General features: G+C 38.0%; 1 protein-coding gene across 1 annotated transcript in view; it reads right to left on the reverse strand.

The window, feature by feature from the left end:
• Positions 1-21,407, reverse strand: part of GRID1 (glutamate ionotropic receptor delta type subunit 1) — a 1,063,263-nt gene that overhangs the window by 106,392 nt on the left and 935,464 nt on the right. Inside the window, exons 11-12 of the mRNA XM_027846365.1 lie at positions 19,874-20,198; positions 18,509-18,647 (exon numbers count right to left, since the gene is read on the reverse strand). Coding sequence (XP_027702166.1) covers positions 18,509-18,647; positions 19,874-20,198 — 464 coding nt within the window. The remainder of the gene's footprint in view (positions 1-18,508; positions 18,648-19,873; positions 20,199-21,407) is intronic.

Below are 21,407 nucleotides of genomic sequence, written 5' to 3' on the forward strand. Positions count from 1 at the left end.
AACCTGGAGCAGGCCTCAGAGGACTGAATCACAGGCAGCTGTGACAGTTTCCAGACTTCTCAACTTATGAACACCAAAGACAACTTAGAAGGTCAGTAGGAAACATCTGTGTCTGCAGTAGTGAGAGAGAAGCAAGGTGGGTCCCTGCTCCAGTCCTCCGGCACAGCCCCAGGGTGGCAGCTGCTTCTTGAGCTTCCAGCCCACAGACTGAGGACGAATCCAGTGGCTGATCAGAGGGGAATTGAAAGGATCTCTTTGATGGTGCAGGATTCTCTTGTTTGCCCGTGCTTGGATCTGGGTCACAGTTCTGGGTGGCAATCCTGGGACTAGGAGGAGTGCTGGCATGGTGAAGCTTATAGTGGCTGTGGAGAGGAAATCCTCCTCACAGTTCCAAGACAGCAAAGAATTCTGGTGGTCACACGTAGACCAGAGCACAGGTCAAGAAAGGAGTAAACACCTCACCCTTGACCATAGCACCTTGGAAGAACTGAAAATTTACAGGTCTAGAAGTATCTCTGAAAACAGCTGCACAAAATTCCTGAAACTTGGGACAGTACATTCTTCACACTATAAGCAGACCCCTACCTTAACAAAGACTTTATAACTCAAGTAATTGGCTGGGATCATGAGCAAGCAGTACAAAAACAGTCAGACCATAGAATCTTACTTTGGTAACAAAGAAGATCAAAACATACAACCAGAAGAAGACAGCAAAGTCAAAGCTCCTACATTCAAAGCCTCCAAGAAAAATATGAATTGGTCCCAGGCCATGGAAAGATAAAAAAGGATTTTGAGAAGCAAGTAAGAGAAGTAGAGGAAAAACTGATAGTGATGCAAGAAAATCATGAAAAACAAGTCAACAGCTTGCTAAAGGAGACCCAAAACAATACTGAAGAAAATAACACCTTAAAAAATAGGCTAACCCAAATGGCAAAAGAAGTCCCAAAAGCCAATAAGGAAAAGAATACCTTAAAAAGCAAAACTGGTCAAATGGAAAAGGAAGTCCAAAAGCTTACTGAAGAAAATACTTCCTTAAAAATTAGAATGGAGCAATTGGAAGCTAGTAACTTTATGAGAAATCAAGACACTATAAAACAAATTCAGAAGAATGAAAAAATAGAAAACAATGTGAAATATCTCATTGGAAAAACAACTGACCTGGAAAATAGATCCAGGAGAAATAATTTAAAAATTATTTGGACTATCTGAAAGCCATGATCAAAAAAAAAAGAGGCTAGACATCATCTTTTGAGAAATTTTCAAGGAAAACTGCTCTGATATTTTAGAACCAGAGGGCAAAATAGAAATTGAAAGAATCCACCGATGTCTTCCTGAAAAAAATCCCCAAAGGAACACTCCTAGGAATATTGTAACCAAATTCCAGAGTTCCCAGGTCAAGGAGAAAATATTGAAAGCAACCAGAAAGAAACAATTCAAGTACTGTGGCAACGCAATCAGTATAACACAAGATTTAACAGCTTCTACATTAAGGGACTGCAGGGCTTGGAATATAATATTTCAGAGGGCAAAGGAGATAGGATTACAACCAACAATCACCTACCCAGCAAAATTGAATATAATCCTTCAGGGGAAAAATGGTCATTCAGTGAAATAGGGGACTTTCAAGCATTCTTGATGAAAAGATCAGAGCTGAATAGAAAATTTGACTTTCAGATACAAGACTCAAGAGAAACATGAAGAGGTAAATAGGAAAGAAAAATCATAAAAGACTTATTAAGGTTGAATTGTTTACATTCTGCATCAAAAGATGATATGTGTAACTCATGAGCTCTTTGTCAGTATAAGAGCAGTTGAAGGGAAAAATTATATGTATTTATAGATAGATAAATAGATAGATAGATAGATAGATAGATAGATAGATATAAAGATAGATAGAGGGTACAGGGTGAGTTGAAGATGAAGGGATGATATCTGGAGAATAAAATTAAGGGGTAAGAGAAGATAATATGGAGAGAAGGAGAAAGGGAGAGGTAGAATGGGGTAAATTATATCATAAAACAGACAAGAAAAGGCTTTTAAAGTGGAGGGGAAATGGGGGAAGGTGAGAGGAAATGAGTGAATCTTATTCTCATCAGATTTGGCTTAAGGAGAGAATAACATGCACACTCAATTGATTATGGAAATCTATCTTACCCTACAGGAAAATGGGGGGGGAAGGGAACAAGAGAGTGGGGGGATGATAGAGGGGAGAGCAGATTGGGGTGGGGGGTAATCAGAAGCAAACACTTCTAAGCAGGGACAGGGTCAAAAGAGAGAATAGACTAAATGGGGGGGAGGAATAGGATTAAGGGATATAGAGTTAGTTTTTCACAACATGACTACTATGGATGTGTTATGCATGACTACACATGTATAACTTGTATCGAGTTGCTTGCCTTCTCATTGAGGGTGAGTGGGGAGGGAGGATGGGACAAAATTTGGAACCCAAAGTTTAAAAAAAAAGTTAAAAAAATTGTTTTCACATGCAATGGGGAAATAAGATATACAGGAAATGGGGTATAGAAATCTATCCTGCCCTACAGGAAAATTGAAGGGGAAGGGGGATTAAAGAAGGGTGGGGAAGAGACAGAAGGGAGTGCAGATTAGAAGGGTTTTCAGAATGCATGCCATCTTGGTGTGGGGTGAGGGACAAGATGGGGAGAAAATTTGGAACTCAAAATCTTGTGGAAGTGAATGTTGAAAACTAAAAATAATTAAATTAATTTAAAAAAATATCCTGGTCTCATAACCCTGGGTAAGATACTCTCAATGCTGTGCAAAACTCTAAGATTATAAAATGCAGAGAAGTCAACTCTAGATTTCTCTCTAAGATTATGAGTTGTAAAAGGAGTTTACTTACTGGCAAGTTTTGAATACCTGGAAAACAGACATTCAATCCCTACAAGTAAACCAACTCACTCATATTGATCTAAAATCATTCTCCCCTTACACTTCTAGTCAACCAAGGCAAATAGAAAGATGAAGAACAGAGATATAGTTGCATGAAGTGGGAAAGCAGCTAGGAAGCAAGAAATAAATTATTCTTTCTTCCTCTTCCCTTCCTTTCCTTTTTCCTTTCCCTTTCCTTCCTTCCTCTCCTCCTCTTTCTTCTTCTTTTTCTTCTTCTTCTTCTTCTTCTTCTTCTTCTTCTTCTTCTTCCTCTTCTTCTCCTCCTCCTCCTCTTCCTCCTCCCTCCCCTTCTCTCCCTCTCTCTCTCTCTCTCTTCCTCCCTTCCTCCCTCCCTCAGTTTATTCTTTTAAGAATTGGCACTGATCAGAAGTCATGCACATATTATGAGATATCAAATATTATAAAACCATTTATTTTTAAGATAGCTATATGTTAGCTTTTGATGTATACAAAGCTCTATCCCATTTCTCCGTGACTATCCAAAGTTCATATCTAAACTACCCCCTTGGCATTAAAAAAGAAAAAACTCAACTTGCTTCTGTCTCTTTGTCTCCTCTCATTCTTATTCCTGACTTCTTATTCAATTCTTATAACCCTTTTCTAGAATTCCCAACACCCTTATTCTTGGACCCCTTCAAGTTTTCCTTTTTGGATCCTGACTTCTGATTGGTTCAATAGTCTTGATTTCATCTCCATCCAAAGCTCTTTTTCCACAGTTCTTCCTTCCCTATGCTAATGGCAGCTGATCCCACACTTTTCTGAGTCTCAGAGCTATGATGGGTCATTCAGTTTTCCTCTACCTAATGATGGGATTTAAACATATGAAAGACTCATGTTCCCATATGTTCCCATCCCTGCTGGAGGCTGTTTACCTGTGACTATTTTAACCTGTGCCCAGGACCTTTCTGATGCTAGTGATCAGATTGTCTAGCTCTCTGAGGTTACGGGGAAAGAGGTTCCTGCAGAGCCTGAAATTAAGCTTTGCACTCTATTTGTCACACTTTGCCCTAGAGAATTTTACAAATCTTAATGTGAATTTCTGGATACTTTTCAATGTGCTAAACTGGGGCTAGTGATTTTCCTTTCTGTGGCTTTATATTTTAGGTCATTCTCTATTAATGAAAGCATCTGTATATTGTCTATGGAAAGACTGCTCTATCCATAGGCAGAAGAGAGAGGTTTAAATCTCATTTCTCTTACTTGTTAAGTGCATGGAAGAAGTTAAGTCCCTAAACCTCTTTTATCCTTTTTCTACAGGAAGGGGTGGGTCTAGCCTATATTTCAAAGTTGACAGCTGCCATTAGCATTGGGAAGAGAGCCAGAATGACAGAAGTAAAAGTGGAAAGAAACTGGAGACTCTTCAATTAATCAGAAGTCAGTACTAGAGTATGGCATCTTCATTTGTTAAAATGGAAATGATAGGGAACTTTGTGGTATGGTTAGAGAGCCAAACACCAAACTCAATGTCAGAAAGATTTTAGTTCAACACTTGTCTTTAACACGTTAGAGTTATATAGTGCCTCTTTTTGTTATCCATGACTAGAGGGGACATTCTGCATTGTAAGGGACTTTCCTCCCTAAAGATTCCATATGCAGATAAATTCAGAACTCTGGACCAAACAAACAAAAAATAGAAAGGGGGATGGAGCCAAGATGGCAGAATAAAGGCAGGGACTCACCTGAGCTCTCCTCTAAAACCCTCCAAATACCTTTAAAACATGACTTTAAACAAATTCTAGAGCAGCAGAACCTATAAAAAGACAGCGTGAAACAAATTTCCAGCTAAAGACAACTTATAAGGTTGACAGCAAAGGTCTGTTGCACCAGGCTGAGAGAGGTGTGCAGTCCAACACAGGATGTGCCAGCACAGACTGGACCCCCATGAGCACAGAGCAGAGTTTGGGGCAACTGAATTGCTGGCAGTTGTGGTGGTTTCTGGACCTCTTGGCCCATAGACACCAGGGACAACTTAGAAAGTCATAAGAAAGGTCTGTCATGCCAAAGTGGGAGTGGAGTACAGTCAAGTACAGGCCTTGACAGCACAGCTTGGTCACAGCAAATGAGGTGCAAGCCTTGAGAGTGACTGAATCAGTAGTGGCAGTGTCTGTTTCCAGGGTTCCCAGCCCACAGACTGTAAGGGGGTCGAACAATTGGTCAGAAGGAGATTATAGGAATTTCTTTATTAGCACTGAGGCAGGACTCTGTTGCTTTGCCCACACTCAGATCAGGTTCCAAGTCCTGTGTGGCAATCCCAGAGTGAGAAGCAACACTAGCATAGCAGAGCTTGTGGTAATAGTGGAGGGGGGGACCCTTCTCACTGTTCCAGGACAGAAAAGAGTGTTTGTGGTTGCTCATAGACCAGAATACAGGCCAGGAGAGTAGTAAACATCTCTTCTTAGATCACACCACCTTGGAAGAACTGAAAACTTAAAGTCCCTAGAAGTATCTCTGAAAATGGCTACACAAAACCTCTGAAGCTTGGGACAATGTATCCTCCACCCTGGAAGCAGAGCCCTACTTTAACAAACAGTTAAAAGTCAAGTAAAAGGCTGGAAAAATGAGAAAACAATGGAAAAAAAACTTCTGGCTAGGAAGCTATTATGGTGACAAGGAAGATCAAAACACACACTCAGCAGAAGATAGCAAAGTCAAAGCTCTGGCATCCAAAGCCTCCAAAAAATATATGAATTAGTCTCAGGCCATGGAAGAACTTAAAAAGCATTTTGAAAATCAAGTAAGAGAGATAGAGGAAAAAATTGGGAAGAGAAATGAGAGTGATGCAAGAAAATCAAGAGAAAAGAGTCAACAACTTGATGAAAGAGACACAAAAAGTACTGAAGAAAATAACACCTTAGAAAAACAGACTAGACCAAATGGCAAAAGAGGTCCAAAAAGCCAGTGAGGAGAAGAATCCCTTAAAAAGCAGAATTGGAATGGAAATGGAAATGGAAATGGAAATGGAAAAGGAGGTCCAAAAGCTCACTGAAGAAAATAAGTAATAAAGAAAAGAAACAATTAAAACAAAGCCAAAGGAATAAAAAAATAGAAGACAATGTGAAATATCTCATTGGAAAAACAACTGTTCTGGAAAATAGATCCAAGAGAGATAATTTAAAAATTATTGGACTACCTGAAGACCAACAAAAAAAAGAGACTAGACATCTTCTTTCAAAAATTTTATTAGGGAAAACTGCCAGGAATATTACAGCCAAATGCCAGAGTTTCCAGGTCAAGGAGAAAATATTACAAGCAGTCAGAAAGAAAAAAAATCAATTATTGTAGAGCCACAGTCAGGAAAACACAAGATTTAGCAGTTTCTATATTAAAGGATCGGAGGGTTTGGAATATGATATTGCGGAAGGCAAAGGAGCTAGGATTATAAGCAAGAATCACATACCCAGCAAAACATAGTATAATTTTTCAGGGAAAAAATAGATATTCAATGAGATAGAGGACTTTCAAGCATTCCTGATGAAAAGACCAAAGCTGAATAGAAAATTTGACTTTCAAATACAAGACTCAAGAGAAGGATAAAAAGTTGTGTTCCTTTTGTTTTATTTAAGAATTCATCCCCTATATGGTTTCAGAAAAACCTGGGAAGCCTTATTATGTGAACTGATACAAAGGGAAATGAGCAGAACCAAGAGAACATTGTACATAGTAACAGCAGCATTGTAATTATGATCAACTGTGAAAGATTTATCTACTCTGATCAAGACAATGATTCAAGACAATTCCAAAAGATCCATGTTGAAAAATGCTATCTTATACCTCCAGAGAGAGAACTGGTGAATGATTGAAAATCAATATTGCAATTCCTGGAAAGGATGCATCAATAACTTTATGTTTCCACTGAATATCCTTGTGACTTCCCTGACAAAAACTGACAACAGTGGGCTCCATGCATCTGGATATTTTGTCTTCCTTTATTAGAATGTAAGCTCCTGGATGAATCTTTTTTCTAAAAACCAAAGGCAATAAGAAAGGCCTACTATAGATGGGCAGGAAGTGGGATGGAATCCTAGTTCCAGGCAAGGTATAGTAAAAACCGATTCATAAGATCTGAAAAATCAAGAAATAGAGTTCAAAGCTCCTGGCTATTGCAGGGGATGGGGTTCAGGGGAAAAGTAGATATGAGGATGATGATTAGACTATAGGCAGCATGACATGAACATGGTCAGGAAATGACTTGCAGCCTTGATTTCAGATGAAGTGAGGCTAAAGCTCATCTATTAGAGTAGAGGGAGCTAGGGGTAGAATCAAAGTTGTTTATGGATAGGAGGTGGAAGCAATCACTAATTCTTGATATTTTCTATATACTTATTTCTGCATCATCTCAATAAGCAACACTCTTATACAACCTGGCAACTGTTTGTGCAGGTGCTGTACCCATGCTTTCTCAGCAGCCACAGGTACTGAAGATCCAGAAAAGAAAGAAAGTTTTTTTGCCACTAAAATTCCTGGCAATGCCAAATGGTATAAAATCATGAAGAGCATGGTTTTATCACTAGAAATGATATTTTGAAAGATGTATTATCATGTCTTTAGCCATTGAATCCTGAGTCTTCTTATTTGACTTGTAGCTGAGACCTCCTCCTTCCCTCTATATATACACATACATATATATATATAACACACATATGCACAAACATATATGTGTGAGTATGTATGTATATATGTATTTATGTATGTATATATAGTCTCCCCCACTAGGATGTGATCTCCCTGAGGGCAGGGACTGTCTTGCTTTTCTATTTGGGTCTCTAGCACTTAACAAAGTGCTTGTGTACATTTTGTTGTTGATGCTGTTGTCAGCTGCTTTTTGGTTGTGTCTGACTCTTCATGACCCTGTTTGGGGGATTTTCTTGGCAAAGATATTAGAACTGTTTGTCATTTCCTTCTCTAGTTCAATTTACACATGAGGAACTGAGGCAAAGAGGGCTATGTGAGGCTGGATTTGAACTCATTAAGATAAGTCTTATAGGCTCAATGCTGTATTCAATGTGCCACCTACCTGCCCTATTTACATAGTAAGCACTTAATAAATATTTTTTCATTCATTCATTTATTCATTCATTCATTCTGTCTATTTTTATTGATCTTGCTAAAATGTGAGTTCCTTGAGGCCAATGACTGTTTTTTTTTTTTAATTTTGCCTTTGTATTCCCAACAACTAGAGTAGAGTCCAGCACATAGGAGACACTAACCAAATTGAAATGAATAACATAAATCAGTGAGGTAGCATCATCATCTCTATTTTGCAAATACAGAAAATGAGGCACAAAGACATTAAGTAGTATAGCCCAGGGCCCTTAGTTAATAGAAGTTGGGGCTAGAATCTGAGCTCAGCATTTCTAACTCTACTTGCATGCTCTATCTCTTACACTGTGCCATATCCCAACCAGTCACTAAATTGTAAGCTATTTACAGGCAGGAAATTTAAAAAAAATATTCTTTGACTAAAATTGTATCATTTATTTCTAACAACTCTGTATAGTATGGAGGACAATGTCTGTAAGCAGAGGATGAATCATGAGTGAATTAGTAAGGAACTGAGACTTTTACAGGACCTCTTTAAGTGATGATGATTATGGTGATGATAAGTAGAAGAGGAGGAAGAAAAGAAGAGAAGATGAAGAAAAGTAGAAGTTGGGGAAGAAGAAAGCAGAAGAAGAGAAGGTGAATGGGATAAAAATGTAGTTATCACTAAGGTTTACAAAGCTTTCCCCTCAATATTGCCCTTGAGGTGGGTACAAATTATATTATTCCTGTTTTATAGATGTAGGAAAGGGAAATTCCAGGAAGCCAATCCTGAAATAAAACAGAATAACAAAGTTCCTTAGAACAAATTTTCAATCATTCCCTTAGGAATGATTAAAAACCAAGGAAGAAAAACAAAGAAACCTTATCCTTCCACTGTCTCAAGGCCTGATCAATTCTAAAGGGAAGAAAAATCAGTGAAAAATGAAATTGTACTTTGGTAAGAAATTCTATGCCCTGAATGAGCAGAAAGGACAGAAGAGTTACTTCTACCATCAGAACTCAGAATGGTTGTCATTGTTTTAAATTACAGTTAATAATGCTTCTTTTAGATCTTGGCACTAGGCAAGTCAGTAGAAGTCTATCCAGTAAGGGAAGATCATTCTGAGATTCACATTATTTATGATCCTCCAACACCCATCACGTTAGGTAGAAATCTGAATTCCCAATCTCCCAATGGATTCCTAACTGTGTCATAATTATTCTGTATTTGGAACAGTTCTCAGTTGTGGTGTCTGTGAATCAATGTTTTATCTCTTTTGAGAATCCATTTCTCAAATGCACATGGACACAATCCTGCTTTAAATTTAAGATTTTTCTGTCAGAGAGAAGTTTCTGGCAAGAATACATCTCTCTTTTGATAGTATCTATGGAACTTCTTGTATATTTTTCCAATGACTTCACATCTATTGTGTTTCTCTGTCTGATTCAACCAATTTGGTTTAATATCTACTCTCTTGTGTCTAGTGGCTAAGGGATGCTTGTTGCCATCCTAACTGGACTCTACCAGGTATATCATTCCAAAAGGCTGTCTTCCCATGTCTCTAGGTCCTGTTCTAGAAGGGGTGGCCTCACTCTCCCACTCTCCTAGAGGAGGCATGACACAGCCATCCAAATAAAAGAAAGCACATCAAATTTGACAGGGGAAAGTCGATGAACATTAACTTCTTGTAAAACCTGATTGAGAGATGTATAAAAGCCAGGATGTCTTTGGGGAACCCAAAATCTGTATCAGTACTTATTCACATAATATTTAAGACATTTCCATTTGGCCCTCAGAGATACTCTCTCTAAAAAAGAACTAGATCTTGAATAAGAAAAAGATAAGAGATAGAGACCCAGAGATGGACTCTCCTACCCTCACTTTTGTTTCGTATCTTCCCTGGATTCTTTTAAAATTCAGCTCAAATCCTACCTTCTGCAAAAGGCCTTTCCCAGTCTCTCTCAAAGCTAGTGCCCCTTTGAGATTGCCTCCATTGATACTATATAGATCATATATGAGCATGATTTGTTTGCATTGTGTCTCCATATTAGAACGTGAGCTCTTTGACAAAAAGAACCCTGTTTTTTTTTTTCCTCTCTGTTTAAAAAAGTGCTATTTCACTGACTGACCAATCTGAGTCAGAGGGCAGGAAGTTCTGAAAATAGTCTTGCCAAGGAATCACTAAGACTTGATAATGGGTATTTAGCCAGCTAGAGCAGACTCAGTTCTAAAGCAATCTCTCTACTCCAACTATTGTGTAGTCCATACAGAAGATAATAGCAGGGGATAGTGTGCTCATTCTGGACCCCAGAGTATCTGGTTCAAATGCTGCCTCTAACACTTAAAACTTGTGTGACTTGGGCATAATACTAAACTTCCCTGGGCTACAGTTTTCTCATCTCCAAAATGAGTGAGATTATTTGGTATCAGAGCTCAAATTCTATAAATCTATTATTCTGTAACTATTGCTTTCCTTGATTTGTATAATTTTATTAATTAATTAGTACAATATAAGACTGATAAATTCCAAAGCAGCCATTTTATACTATTAATCCTTAATTAAGCTCATGGTCAAATCTCTTGACATTTCATGTGAACAACTATTAAGTTTATACAATTCATCTTTGGTCCTGAGAGCAAGACTTCACACTTATCTCTGTAAAGTTTTATTTTGGAGGTTTGGCATTTACCTAAACCAGATTTTTTTTTCAATTTTGTTCATCTTTTCTAATATTACTGTCCCAATATTGCATCCTGTAAAAATGGATAAGCATGACTTTTGGGTCTTTCAAGTAAATAACAAAAATGATGAAGAAATCTTAACTCTCTCATATACCACTAGAGACCTGCTCCAGTTGAAATACATATGTGAATCAATATTCTTTGGGTAAAATTGTTCAACAAGCTAGAAAGCTGCATAACTATGCCCAATTTAGGTCTCTCAGTCTTGCCTCAAGAAATCATTTCAAGAGAAACTTTGCTAATTCGAACTTCGCCTGACAATGCTTTCACTCTGAAACATCCATAGTTATTCTTTCTGGCACTTTATAGAATTACACTGTCTTCCATAACAAAGAACTTATCCCTGAATGGTTTACATTACTGATCTGAAAATAACTTAAAAAAACATAGCTTTTGTATTCTGTCTTCAGTGTTTTCCTGAGAATCGGTTCATTCTACACTTGGGGTTCTTAATTGTTTTTATGTCATAGATTCTTTCAGCAGTCTGGTGAAATCTATGAGCCTCTTCTCAGAAGACACACACACACACACATGCAAATATACATATATATAGATATAGATATAGATATAGATATAGATATATAATAACCAAAGTTAATCCATAATTTCAGTTAGAAGTTAGTGAAAATAACTATGTATTTTTCCCATCCAAATTCATGGATGCCCTGGAATCTATCCACAGAACTTAGGGGGTCTGTGGACATCAAGAACATCTATTTGTTCAAGAATTTTTAGCCATCTAGGTACTATTCTTATGGGGTTTTGCCAGTCTATTACATTTTTATGTGTGTGTATGTATGTAGTGTGTTTGTGTATACATACACACATACACACAGAATATTAATATTTTATTTGTTAACATAAACATATATTTACATATTTATATATGTATAAACACATATATAAGCATGTGAATATAAGTATATAAACATGTTTATATACATATATTAGTATATAAATATGTTAACATATAAAATATTAATATTGCTTATGTACAGTTTTTCAACAAACTATAAAGCCACATCACTATAGATAATCTATATCTTCTGTCTTGTCCAAAAAATTCATTTCAAGAGAAAATTTGTTAATTCCAATTCTCCTGATAATGTCTTCTCTCTCTCCTTTCACTGTGTCAACATCTCTTTCTGTCTCTTTGTCTCTCTGTGTTTCTTTATCTCAATTTCTCTCTATCTCTGTCTTTATATATATGTATATATAAAATTTTATTTTATCTTTATGTACATATAATACACTATATATATATACATACATATATATGTAGATCTATCTAGTCATTTCTTTCCTTTATCATTTACCTATAAGTTCTTAAAACTTGAGTTCATCAGAGAGTTCCACATTGATCTCCTTTGATATCTTCTCTTTCATCATTGGGATCATTTACTATTGTATATCCAAAATTTCCTCTTTTCAAGCTTCCAAACCACCAGAGATGTCCCTTTTTAGACCCTTTGGGTCATAAAATCATGTCTATGCTTTCATTCTTCCCTTCTCTTCCCACTCACATTAATTCTAAAGGACATCCCTATGTACAGTATTCCTTTCCTTTGTCATGTAGAATTGCAAAATTAAATACTTAGTCACATTCTGCTAACCTTCATTTTCAATCACCATTCATGTAGCCTGTGTGCATCAACTTTAATTCTAAAGTACCCTCCTGCTACCTTTGAGGCCCTGATTCCATTCCGAGATTCCAGACAGGCAGGGAGGTACTCTCCTTTATGTCTCCTTTCATATGATTGACAGTATTCCTCAGCCATTTAGTGTCAATAATAGTAGTTGGCTCACATGAAATCCTGTTTGTTTCCATTCATTTCAAAGGCCTTTTATCATAGGCTGTGTCTGGGGGTAGATGTGGATATACTGACTCCATGGAACCCTCAATAACTTTTTCGCTGCCTTGTGCTCCTTGGACCTAAGAGGGCTGGTACAACCAGTTTAGTTTATCCCATCCTGAGTCACACACCCTATAATATTCACTTGGGCAGCTCATTTTGAGTATGGAGAACAGTCATTTTCTTCTGTTGTAATTGTCCTTATTTTCTCTTCTAGCCATATTATCCTTGTCTCATTCCATTGCTTTAGCATTAGAGGTAGGGATTTCTCCTCCAGGTCTAACTTTAGGTGGTCCAGATCACACCAGCTCCCTCTTTTTGTCTATATGGTCAAAAAAAAGGATAACCCCCTTTGGGGGTTCATTCTTTGATTTAGGATTATTGAACAGGTTATTAACTGACCAATTAATGAAAAGAAAACAATATTCTTCAAGATAGTAAGGTGTAAGCAACAATGGGTCTCAGATGACTTCTCTGACCTCCACTTCCTGAAGAGAAAGGAGGACAGAGGATTTTGCTTCAAGGATTATGCTACTTGCTACCTACCTGGGTGATCTTGGACAAGTTGTTTAACCATCTTATATGTCTCATCTGCAAAATGGACATATGAATATTTGCACAATCAAATGCATAATTCAGTTACTGGTGATAGTGCAAAATACAAGCTTTGTAAATCTCAAATTGCAATGTAAATAGGAGCCATTATTATAACTCTAGTTCTGACACTTTTAATTAATATGACTTTGGGCATGTCTCTTCATCCACATACCCCCTCCAACCCCCAGATCCTTGATATTCCCTTCTATCAAATGTGTATAATATTTGCACCCCTCATCTCACAGGGTTGTTGGATAGGAAGCAGCCTGCCCATCTTGAAGCAATATATAAATATGAATTATCATCGTTGCCATCATTCTGCCCACAGAAGGCAAGACTGAACAGAAAGTCTAAAGGACTAGAAGTTTAGACTAGAAGAAAAAAACTGGGGTATAGTAGGTGGAGAGTAAACTTTGCAAGGTTTAAAAATAAACAACAATAAGCAAGTGGAATAGATGTTCTTTGTACCCACAGACGACAGACTGAAAATTATACTCAAACTGCAGCAAGGGGGATTTAGTCATAAGGGAAAATTTTCTGTTCTAGCACAGATTATTAGAAGGTTGTGTGATCCCTATCTCATGAGGCTCTTTAGAGAAAAGCAAGCATATTTTTTTTTGGATTGTTAGGTGATCCAACTTCCTAATGTTTCTCTAGGCTTCATGAAACCATGATACAGATCTGAGGGATGAGCTGGGGCATAGCCAACCATCCAATACGTTAGGTGACATTTTTACCCTTTTACTGAACCTAGACTTCCCAAATATCTAGTTCTTGCTTGCCTCAGTGTCTCCTTGAAAAGCAGAGAGGAAATTAGGATAACACTGGGCTATATGGATGTGTTAACATTAGAATGAGAATGGGAGCTGTGACATTTCATGAACATTGGCAGTCCAAACATAGAACCATATTGTATAACATTTGGATGGGATTCCCCATCTTTTTTTTTTCTTTCCAAGAGTCAGTGAATAAAGGGAAAAGGCAAGAAGGGAGATACAGGGAGAATGAAAAGTATGAAAAGGAAAAGGTGAACAGAAATGAAAAAATCTCCATCTGGAACCTCAACCAATATGAAATGGTACCCTATCAACATTAGATAAATTGGGAACAGGATAAAACATGGTCTAAACATTTTCTGGCCCAATAAGCAAGACTTGTACCTCTCACTGCAGACGAAAGGGGGGCAAAGTGAATGTGAAGTCAGCAAGCCCAGCTTAGTCTTTAATCATCTTCAGAATGAGAAAATATAGGCCCCCATGATCCTTGACCCCATACCTCATAATATTTTAAAACTAATGAGCCAATAGCTCAGTCCCAAGTAAAACCTCTGCAGTTTCCACTGCAAAGTAAAGAGAAACTGTTTTTTATACATTAAAAGAGGGGGAAAAAGAGTTGATTTAGCATGTCATAGTGGATAAAGGGCTGTAAGACATGGGTTCAAATCTATCCCCTAACACACTCTAGCTGTTGGACCATGGGCAAGTCATTTAAACTCTTGGTATCTAAATCAACTCTCTAAGATGACTAATTATAGATGACTTGCTGATAATGAAGAAGTGGTCCTCATTGTCAAATTCAATCCATCTACATGGATTCTTGATTCTGTCCCCTCCAATCTTCTCCAACAGATTGTCCCTACTATCATCCTCCTTATATCTAACAGTCAATTTCTCCTTATTTATCTCCCTCATAATTTATATACATACATACATACATATATATGTGTGTGTGTGTGTATATATATATATATATATATATATAATTAAGAACATCTCTTACTACACCCAACTATCCCCACTAGTCATCATCTTCTCCCTCTCTTCCATTACTCAACTAAATTACTGAAAATAGGTGTCTAGATTCAGTGCCTCCATTTCTTTGGTCCAGCCACACCAATTGACTAGCTGATCCTCACACTCAACATTCTATCTCCCATTTCTGTACCACTGGGGCCGTGGTAGTTTTGTACTATAGTAAAATAATGCATAAGACCATCAATGAAGTAATTTTTCCCTTAAAAACCCAAGGCAATCTGCTTTAAGTTTTGTCAAATTTGTGTTATTTTAGAGTTGATACTGGCATGGCTATGTCTACCACACCTTCAGTGCTCCCTTCACTTATCTCATCCTTAGAGAATCCCTGGCATCTTTCAAGACTCAGCTCAAAGATCACCTTTCCCAGTAATCCCATTGGCTACTACCTTCCACTCTTAGATAACCTCCATATATCTGTCTGTATTTTGTATATAACTATGTATGTATACTTTTCCCTCTTTTTCATATCCCCAGTGTTTCATAAAGTGCTAGAATATAATAAGCACTTTTTTTAAAAAGTAAGTTAATTATTTGATGTTTTTGGATTCCCTCACCAAGCACTCCCCATAGGGATGAAATCATCAGCCTAGAACTACTCCTTAAAAATAAAAACAAAACAAAACAACAGCTAATAAGACATTAATCACCTCTTAGTCATTGGATCACAGAAAATGGAACTGGAACGGCCTTAGGTATCATCTGGTCATTTTATATAGGAAGATTTACTGAGACCCTCAAAGGTTAAATGCCTTGACTAACTTTACCCAACTAGGAAAGTTTATGGTAATATTTTGCCTCTCCATACAAATCACCAGGCATTTGTGTTGACAGACAAACTCTATAAAGGGGAAGCCTATCTCTTCTTTTCCTGTAATAAACTTCCAAGACCACAAAACAGTATCCTCTCCCACATTCTGACCTCATATAACATTGTATACCTCCCAAGCCATTTTCACGTTTGTGTGTGTGTGTGTGTGTGTGTGTTATAGCTTTTTGGGTGTGAGTGTAAGGACTCTTTTTTGTTGTTATTGTTCAGCTGCTTCAGCCATGCCTTAATCTTCATGATCCTTTTTGGGATTTTCTTGGCCTAGATACTGGAGTGGTTTGCCATTTTCTTCTCTAGCTTATTTTACAGATAAGAAAACTGAGGTAAACAGGGTTAAGTGACTTGCCCAGGGTCACATAACTCGTAAGTGTCTGAAGTTGGATTTGAATGCAGGTCTTCCTGATTCCAGACATGGCACTCTGTCCAATGTGCCACCTAGCTGCTGCTTGATATAGTAAAGGCTCTAACTCATCTCTACTTTGAATATTTTTCCCATTTTGATCACAGTGCTTTGTACATGGGCCTGCTGAATTTGATCCCAGTTCAAAAAGTATCCAGTATTATAGTTCCCTTGCTGGTAAAGTTTCCTTCCTGGGCCACAGGATGACCTGGAAGGAGGAGGGCCCCATTTGATTTGGAAATAAGGAGAATCAAAGAGATGGCTGGCTGGTGGAATTAAAGAATCTATTTCTCAGAGTCTGGAGGCTGGAATAGGCAATCAGATGGCTACACTTGGTCAAGGTCAGAGTTAAGGAATTAAGAGATTCATACTTGACTTTCCTTATTTTTAGTGCTGTTTGAGAACATGCAGCATCAAAGGGAATGAACCTTGGGAGGTTGTGTAGTCCAGTGGTGAAACCACCAGATCCAGAGTCAGAATAATGACTGAGTTTAAATCTCTGTTCTTTTACTTCATTTTATTTGACTTTCAGCAAGGCATTGTCTTATTCTACAAAATGAGGTCAATGGACTAGCTGATCTCTAAGGTTGCTTCCAACTCTGAGTTCCTTCCATCTTCTTGAGGGATAAATCCAGATAGGAAGGCTGACACAACAGGGACATCAAGTTCTAGGAAGAAAGCTAATCTATCGTGGTGGTGGTTTTTGGTGATTGGACCAATGAGGTGGTCTTGACTTGCTAGTGAATTGGATTTACCTGAGGCAGAATTCTGCAAAATTTTCAGCTTCACTGCCTTCTTCAGTTATCGATGTCCAGTGGCAAAAGTTAAAACAAAATGACTAGTGATGGCCCGGGATGCCAGGATCAGATGGAGGACATTCAGGGAGTCAACAAAGCCACGTGTGACTAAATGACTCACCTATCTCCTTGGCAGCAGTCTATTTAATTTAAGTTGTGTGGGGCTATGTCTTGGCCCCTACTTTTTACAGTATATATACATACTTATGCAAATATGTATTCTTGTAAATCCATTTATGTATACACATATGTATGCATATGCAGATATGCCCATAAATATATTCATACATGTGTATACATGTATATGCACACATGTGATTGATATACATATAGGGAAGGGGAAGGCAATTCAGCATCTATTAGGTACTTACTCTGTGGGAGGCACCATACTAAGTGCTTTTCAAGTATTATCTCCTTTGATCCAATGATACAAATAAGTTAATATTTGTAAAAGTTTTGCACAGTGCCTGGCACATAATGAGTACCTAATGAATGATTGCCTTCGTCCACCTTTTCCTCATACACAGAAATGTATATGTTAAACTGGAAGTATAATTTCATCGATTTGGAGAACTCTTGTCCCTGACGCAAGAACTCATATGTAACTTTTCTATGAGGTCCCAGTCCTTGGGGCATGCACTTACATTCTCTGCCTACTGCCAATCCAACATGTGGAACTTTGAAAACTGGTTTTAGTCCTGATTGCTTAGAGATTAGTATTGTTTTGTGGCAGAAAACCTTCTAACTGGCTTTGGAACCAGAAGGCCTGATGGCTCAGGGGGCATGGAGCCATAAATGAGTTTCATTATAAAAGGATCAATATGACCCTCCAACTGACTTTGTGTTGCTTTTTACCCCTGCCAGGGAGAACTCCTGTTGGCATGGAGGGTGGAGGGGGTAGGAGGGGAGTTAGATGCTTTTTCTCCATTCCCCAGTCACCAGCCCAAGCACCTGGAGTCATATGTGTGTGTGTGTGTGTTTATTTTTTCCCCTGATTTTAGGTTATTTGGAAGACAAGTATGTGGAGATAGAATTGACCAGGTTGCAAACTTGCGAGTTTTGAAAGGTCAAAGGGGTCATCAAAGATCTCCTCAGAAACTAGAACCAGTAATCCAACTAGTCAACTGGGGTCAGTCATAGCAGTAGCTGAGTCCAGTAAGGATCCAGCCTAGTTGAATAAGGAAAGACTAATTTATAGATAAAACCATGCCTGGAAGCAAATTTGATTTGGATATCCTGAAGTGAGAAAATGACTCCCAGGGCCACAAGTCACAAGATACCCATCTCAAAAGGATTCTTCTCTTTTTGGAAGTTTGCTTCCAAAGATTTCTCCACTTTTTGAATGAGAATGGACTTAATAGGGGAATGATAATAATAACAATAGCAGCAGCAACGATAATAGTAATAACAAGGCAGGAAGTATTCAGGGGTCTTTTATCAAGAGAATTCATGTCCTTGACTTAGAATATAGACACATACTCACTTTATGCCTTTTTAATTTACATCCCTGAACCCTAGTACTGAACGAGTCAAGGTCTTTTCTTACCTTATTGGGTTGTCCATCCGTGACACTGTGAGGAAGGCAGCCAGGTTTGCTGTATAAGACGAGCAGACAATCAGGGTGAAAAGCCACCAGCTCCCCATGACAATGCGCATGGCCATGGAGTTTGTGGGTGATTCTCCACCTGAAAGAAGCAAAAAACAGTGAAAGGGCTTGGTGGCTCCCTTCCTCAATGACCATTCATGGCTCACCACCACCTTCATTGCCATCAATCATGTTGGTAATCAATCACAGGTCTTGTTACTTTTTTCTCATTTTGCCCTTGGCAAGTTAAAAAGGACAGTCATGAATCCATGGAAGCCAATGAGAACTCAGGGATCCACTGTGAAGGCCCCAAGACACAGTCATACTAGTATCAACTGCCAAGTAACACAAAATTTGTCAAAACTTAAAGTAGACTGCCTTGGATTTTTAAAAATGACTTCATTGGTAATCTTATGCATTATTCCTCTGTGGTACAAAACCTCCAAGGCCGCAAGCTATGATTTGGGATGTTTCCAATTTCCAATTTACATTTCATATTCAAGAAAAAATGTATAAATATGATATTAACTCCCACCCATGGATCCATGTGCTTTTTCTTTTCAGCCTTCAAAAAACATGATGGTATGATGTGCCATGCCATGTTTTTTATTAATATCCTGGCTTCCCTTGATAAATCTTTTTAGAATGTTCTGGAGCTATTATATTTGACTTTTAGTCAAAGGCTGCCCCTATGAGTCCAATTATTTCTCCCAGGTCCCTTAGGTGGTTGCTTAAGAAGGCTCTCAGGGGCACATTGCCTTTCTCCGGCCCACCAGGTCTCTGCTGAGGCAAGAATCAGAGCCAAAAATCACATTAGGAGCTGTGCGAATTTGTAGTTTCCAGACAAAATTTGACAATTCCATAACATCACTGAATACTAACCAAAAAGCTCTGAAAATGCATGAGCTCTAAACATCTCAGGAATACTTGGGCTCTGTTTGGATTCTTGCTAAATAATCTCAATGTTTTTCCCTCAACATTAATATCTTTGAATTAAGCAGAAAGTCAGCTTTCATTTGACAGCATTCTGTGTAAAACGATCCATCAAAGGTAAAATCAAATAAATAAGAGGAAACCTGAACTTCCCAAGTTAATTTTAATTAAAGTGAAGAAGTAGCATGTAAAGGTAGGCCTAGTATAATTTTACTCATTTCCAGGCATCACTGAGATTGAAATAATTCTATAGGTCCTTAGCAATGATCCGGAGCAGGATAAATTATTTTAAAATTTTGTTTGTTTGTTTGTTTTTAAATGAGGCTTTGGGCACTTACCAAAGATCTCCAAGGGCCTTAAGGAAGGGGAACTGAACAAGGATCTACAACATACCTTGCTGTACAAAGGCTCCATAGACAATCCATATGGCACTGTGAAGGGTGGAGGACGCTGATGGACTAGACTGTGAAGAGTTCTGCAACCTGACGGCCTGTATTCTGTTCAGTACAAATATCAAGACACCAACCACAGGGATGGCTGCTGCGATGCAGGCCCAAACAGCAAAGTCAAAAGGAGCAAAGAGAGAGAAAATGTTGATTTTCTCTTCTGGCTTCTTGATGAGAATCCCCACTGAATAATCCATGTACCGTTTGCTGAAGTCTACGACACTCTCCCGCTCTGGTGTGATGGTGATGGCCGAGATCGCCATGTCTGCTCTCTGAAACATAAAGTCAACCAGTTGAATATCTTCTCTGTTCCTGAATGTCCCTTGTGGTTCATGGAAAGAAAGGGGCACTCTCTCTATATAAAAATATATATGTGTATGTGTGTATGTATATGTATATGTTTATTATATATATATATAAATATATGTGTGTATGTATCTATATTTATATATGTATACTATACATATGTTTTATATAAAGGGAGGATGCCCACAAGTCATCATCAGAACCTCCTGTGTTACAAGATATATTTGTTCTGTATTGTTTTGTTCATAAATTGCCCACACATACACACACACACACACACACACACACACACACACACACACACACACTCCTATAGGGACCTGGCTTCCACTAAACCACCCATGTTCTCCCTTTTTTCCTTGAGACTCTGAGTATGCATTTGTGAAACTGATGGCTATAGTTAGGGCTATGATCTGTGACTGGAACCACACAAAGGGTCAAATCCTTGACCATGTCCTGATTAATACAATTCTCTACTGTTCAGTCTGCCACATCCCTTATATATGGCAAATTAATCATCTCTGGGGAAAATCTCAATATCAGATTTATATACAAGTCAACTCTAATCTTTTCCTCACCTTTCCAACCTTCTCATTCCTTTGGAAACACTATTTTTTTTTAAATAAAGCTCCAGATTTAGTTCACAGGCTCTCAGACTTGAAAAGGACTTCAGAGGTTGGGCAGCACAACCTATAAAGCAATGAAAATCCCCTCTACAACATCTCAGTTAAAATATCACCTAGTCTTTCCTGGAGAACTTCTGCTGAGTGGAGAGCCCACCACCTCTCCAGGTAGACAATAACAATCACAGTTTTTGGCAATTCTCATTGCACAGTTTCCATTTAACTCCACTACAGGCTTATTTTTTTCCAGGATCCATTTTGTTCACCTCTAAAAAACATTTACCCTTTCCTGTTTGCCTTTGATCTTCCAGTGTAGGGCTCAATATCAGAAGACCTGGATTCAGATCCTGCCTCAAATTCTTTTAGATAGGAGTGTCACCTTGGATGAATCACTTAAGCTCTGATAACCAGTTTTCTTCATCTTTATGATGGGTATAATAATAATTGTACTAACCTATACCCCAGGGTTATTAAAAAGAAAATCCTTTGTAAATTGCAAATAGCTAGATCAATATATATAATTATTATCTCTTTCTATAGAAGGTTAAGAAC

The sequence above is a fragment of the Vombatus ursinus genome, unplaced genomic scaffold (assembly GCF_900497805.2).
Source record: "Vombatus ursinus unplaced genomic scaffold, bare-nosed wombat genome assembly UNPS02015129.1, whole genome shotgun sequence".
Classification (NCBI taxonomy): domain Eukaryota; kingdom Metazoa; phylum Chordata; class Mammalia; order Diprotodontia; family Vombatidae; genus Vombatus; species Vombatus ursinus.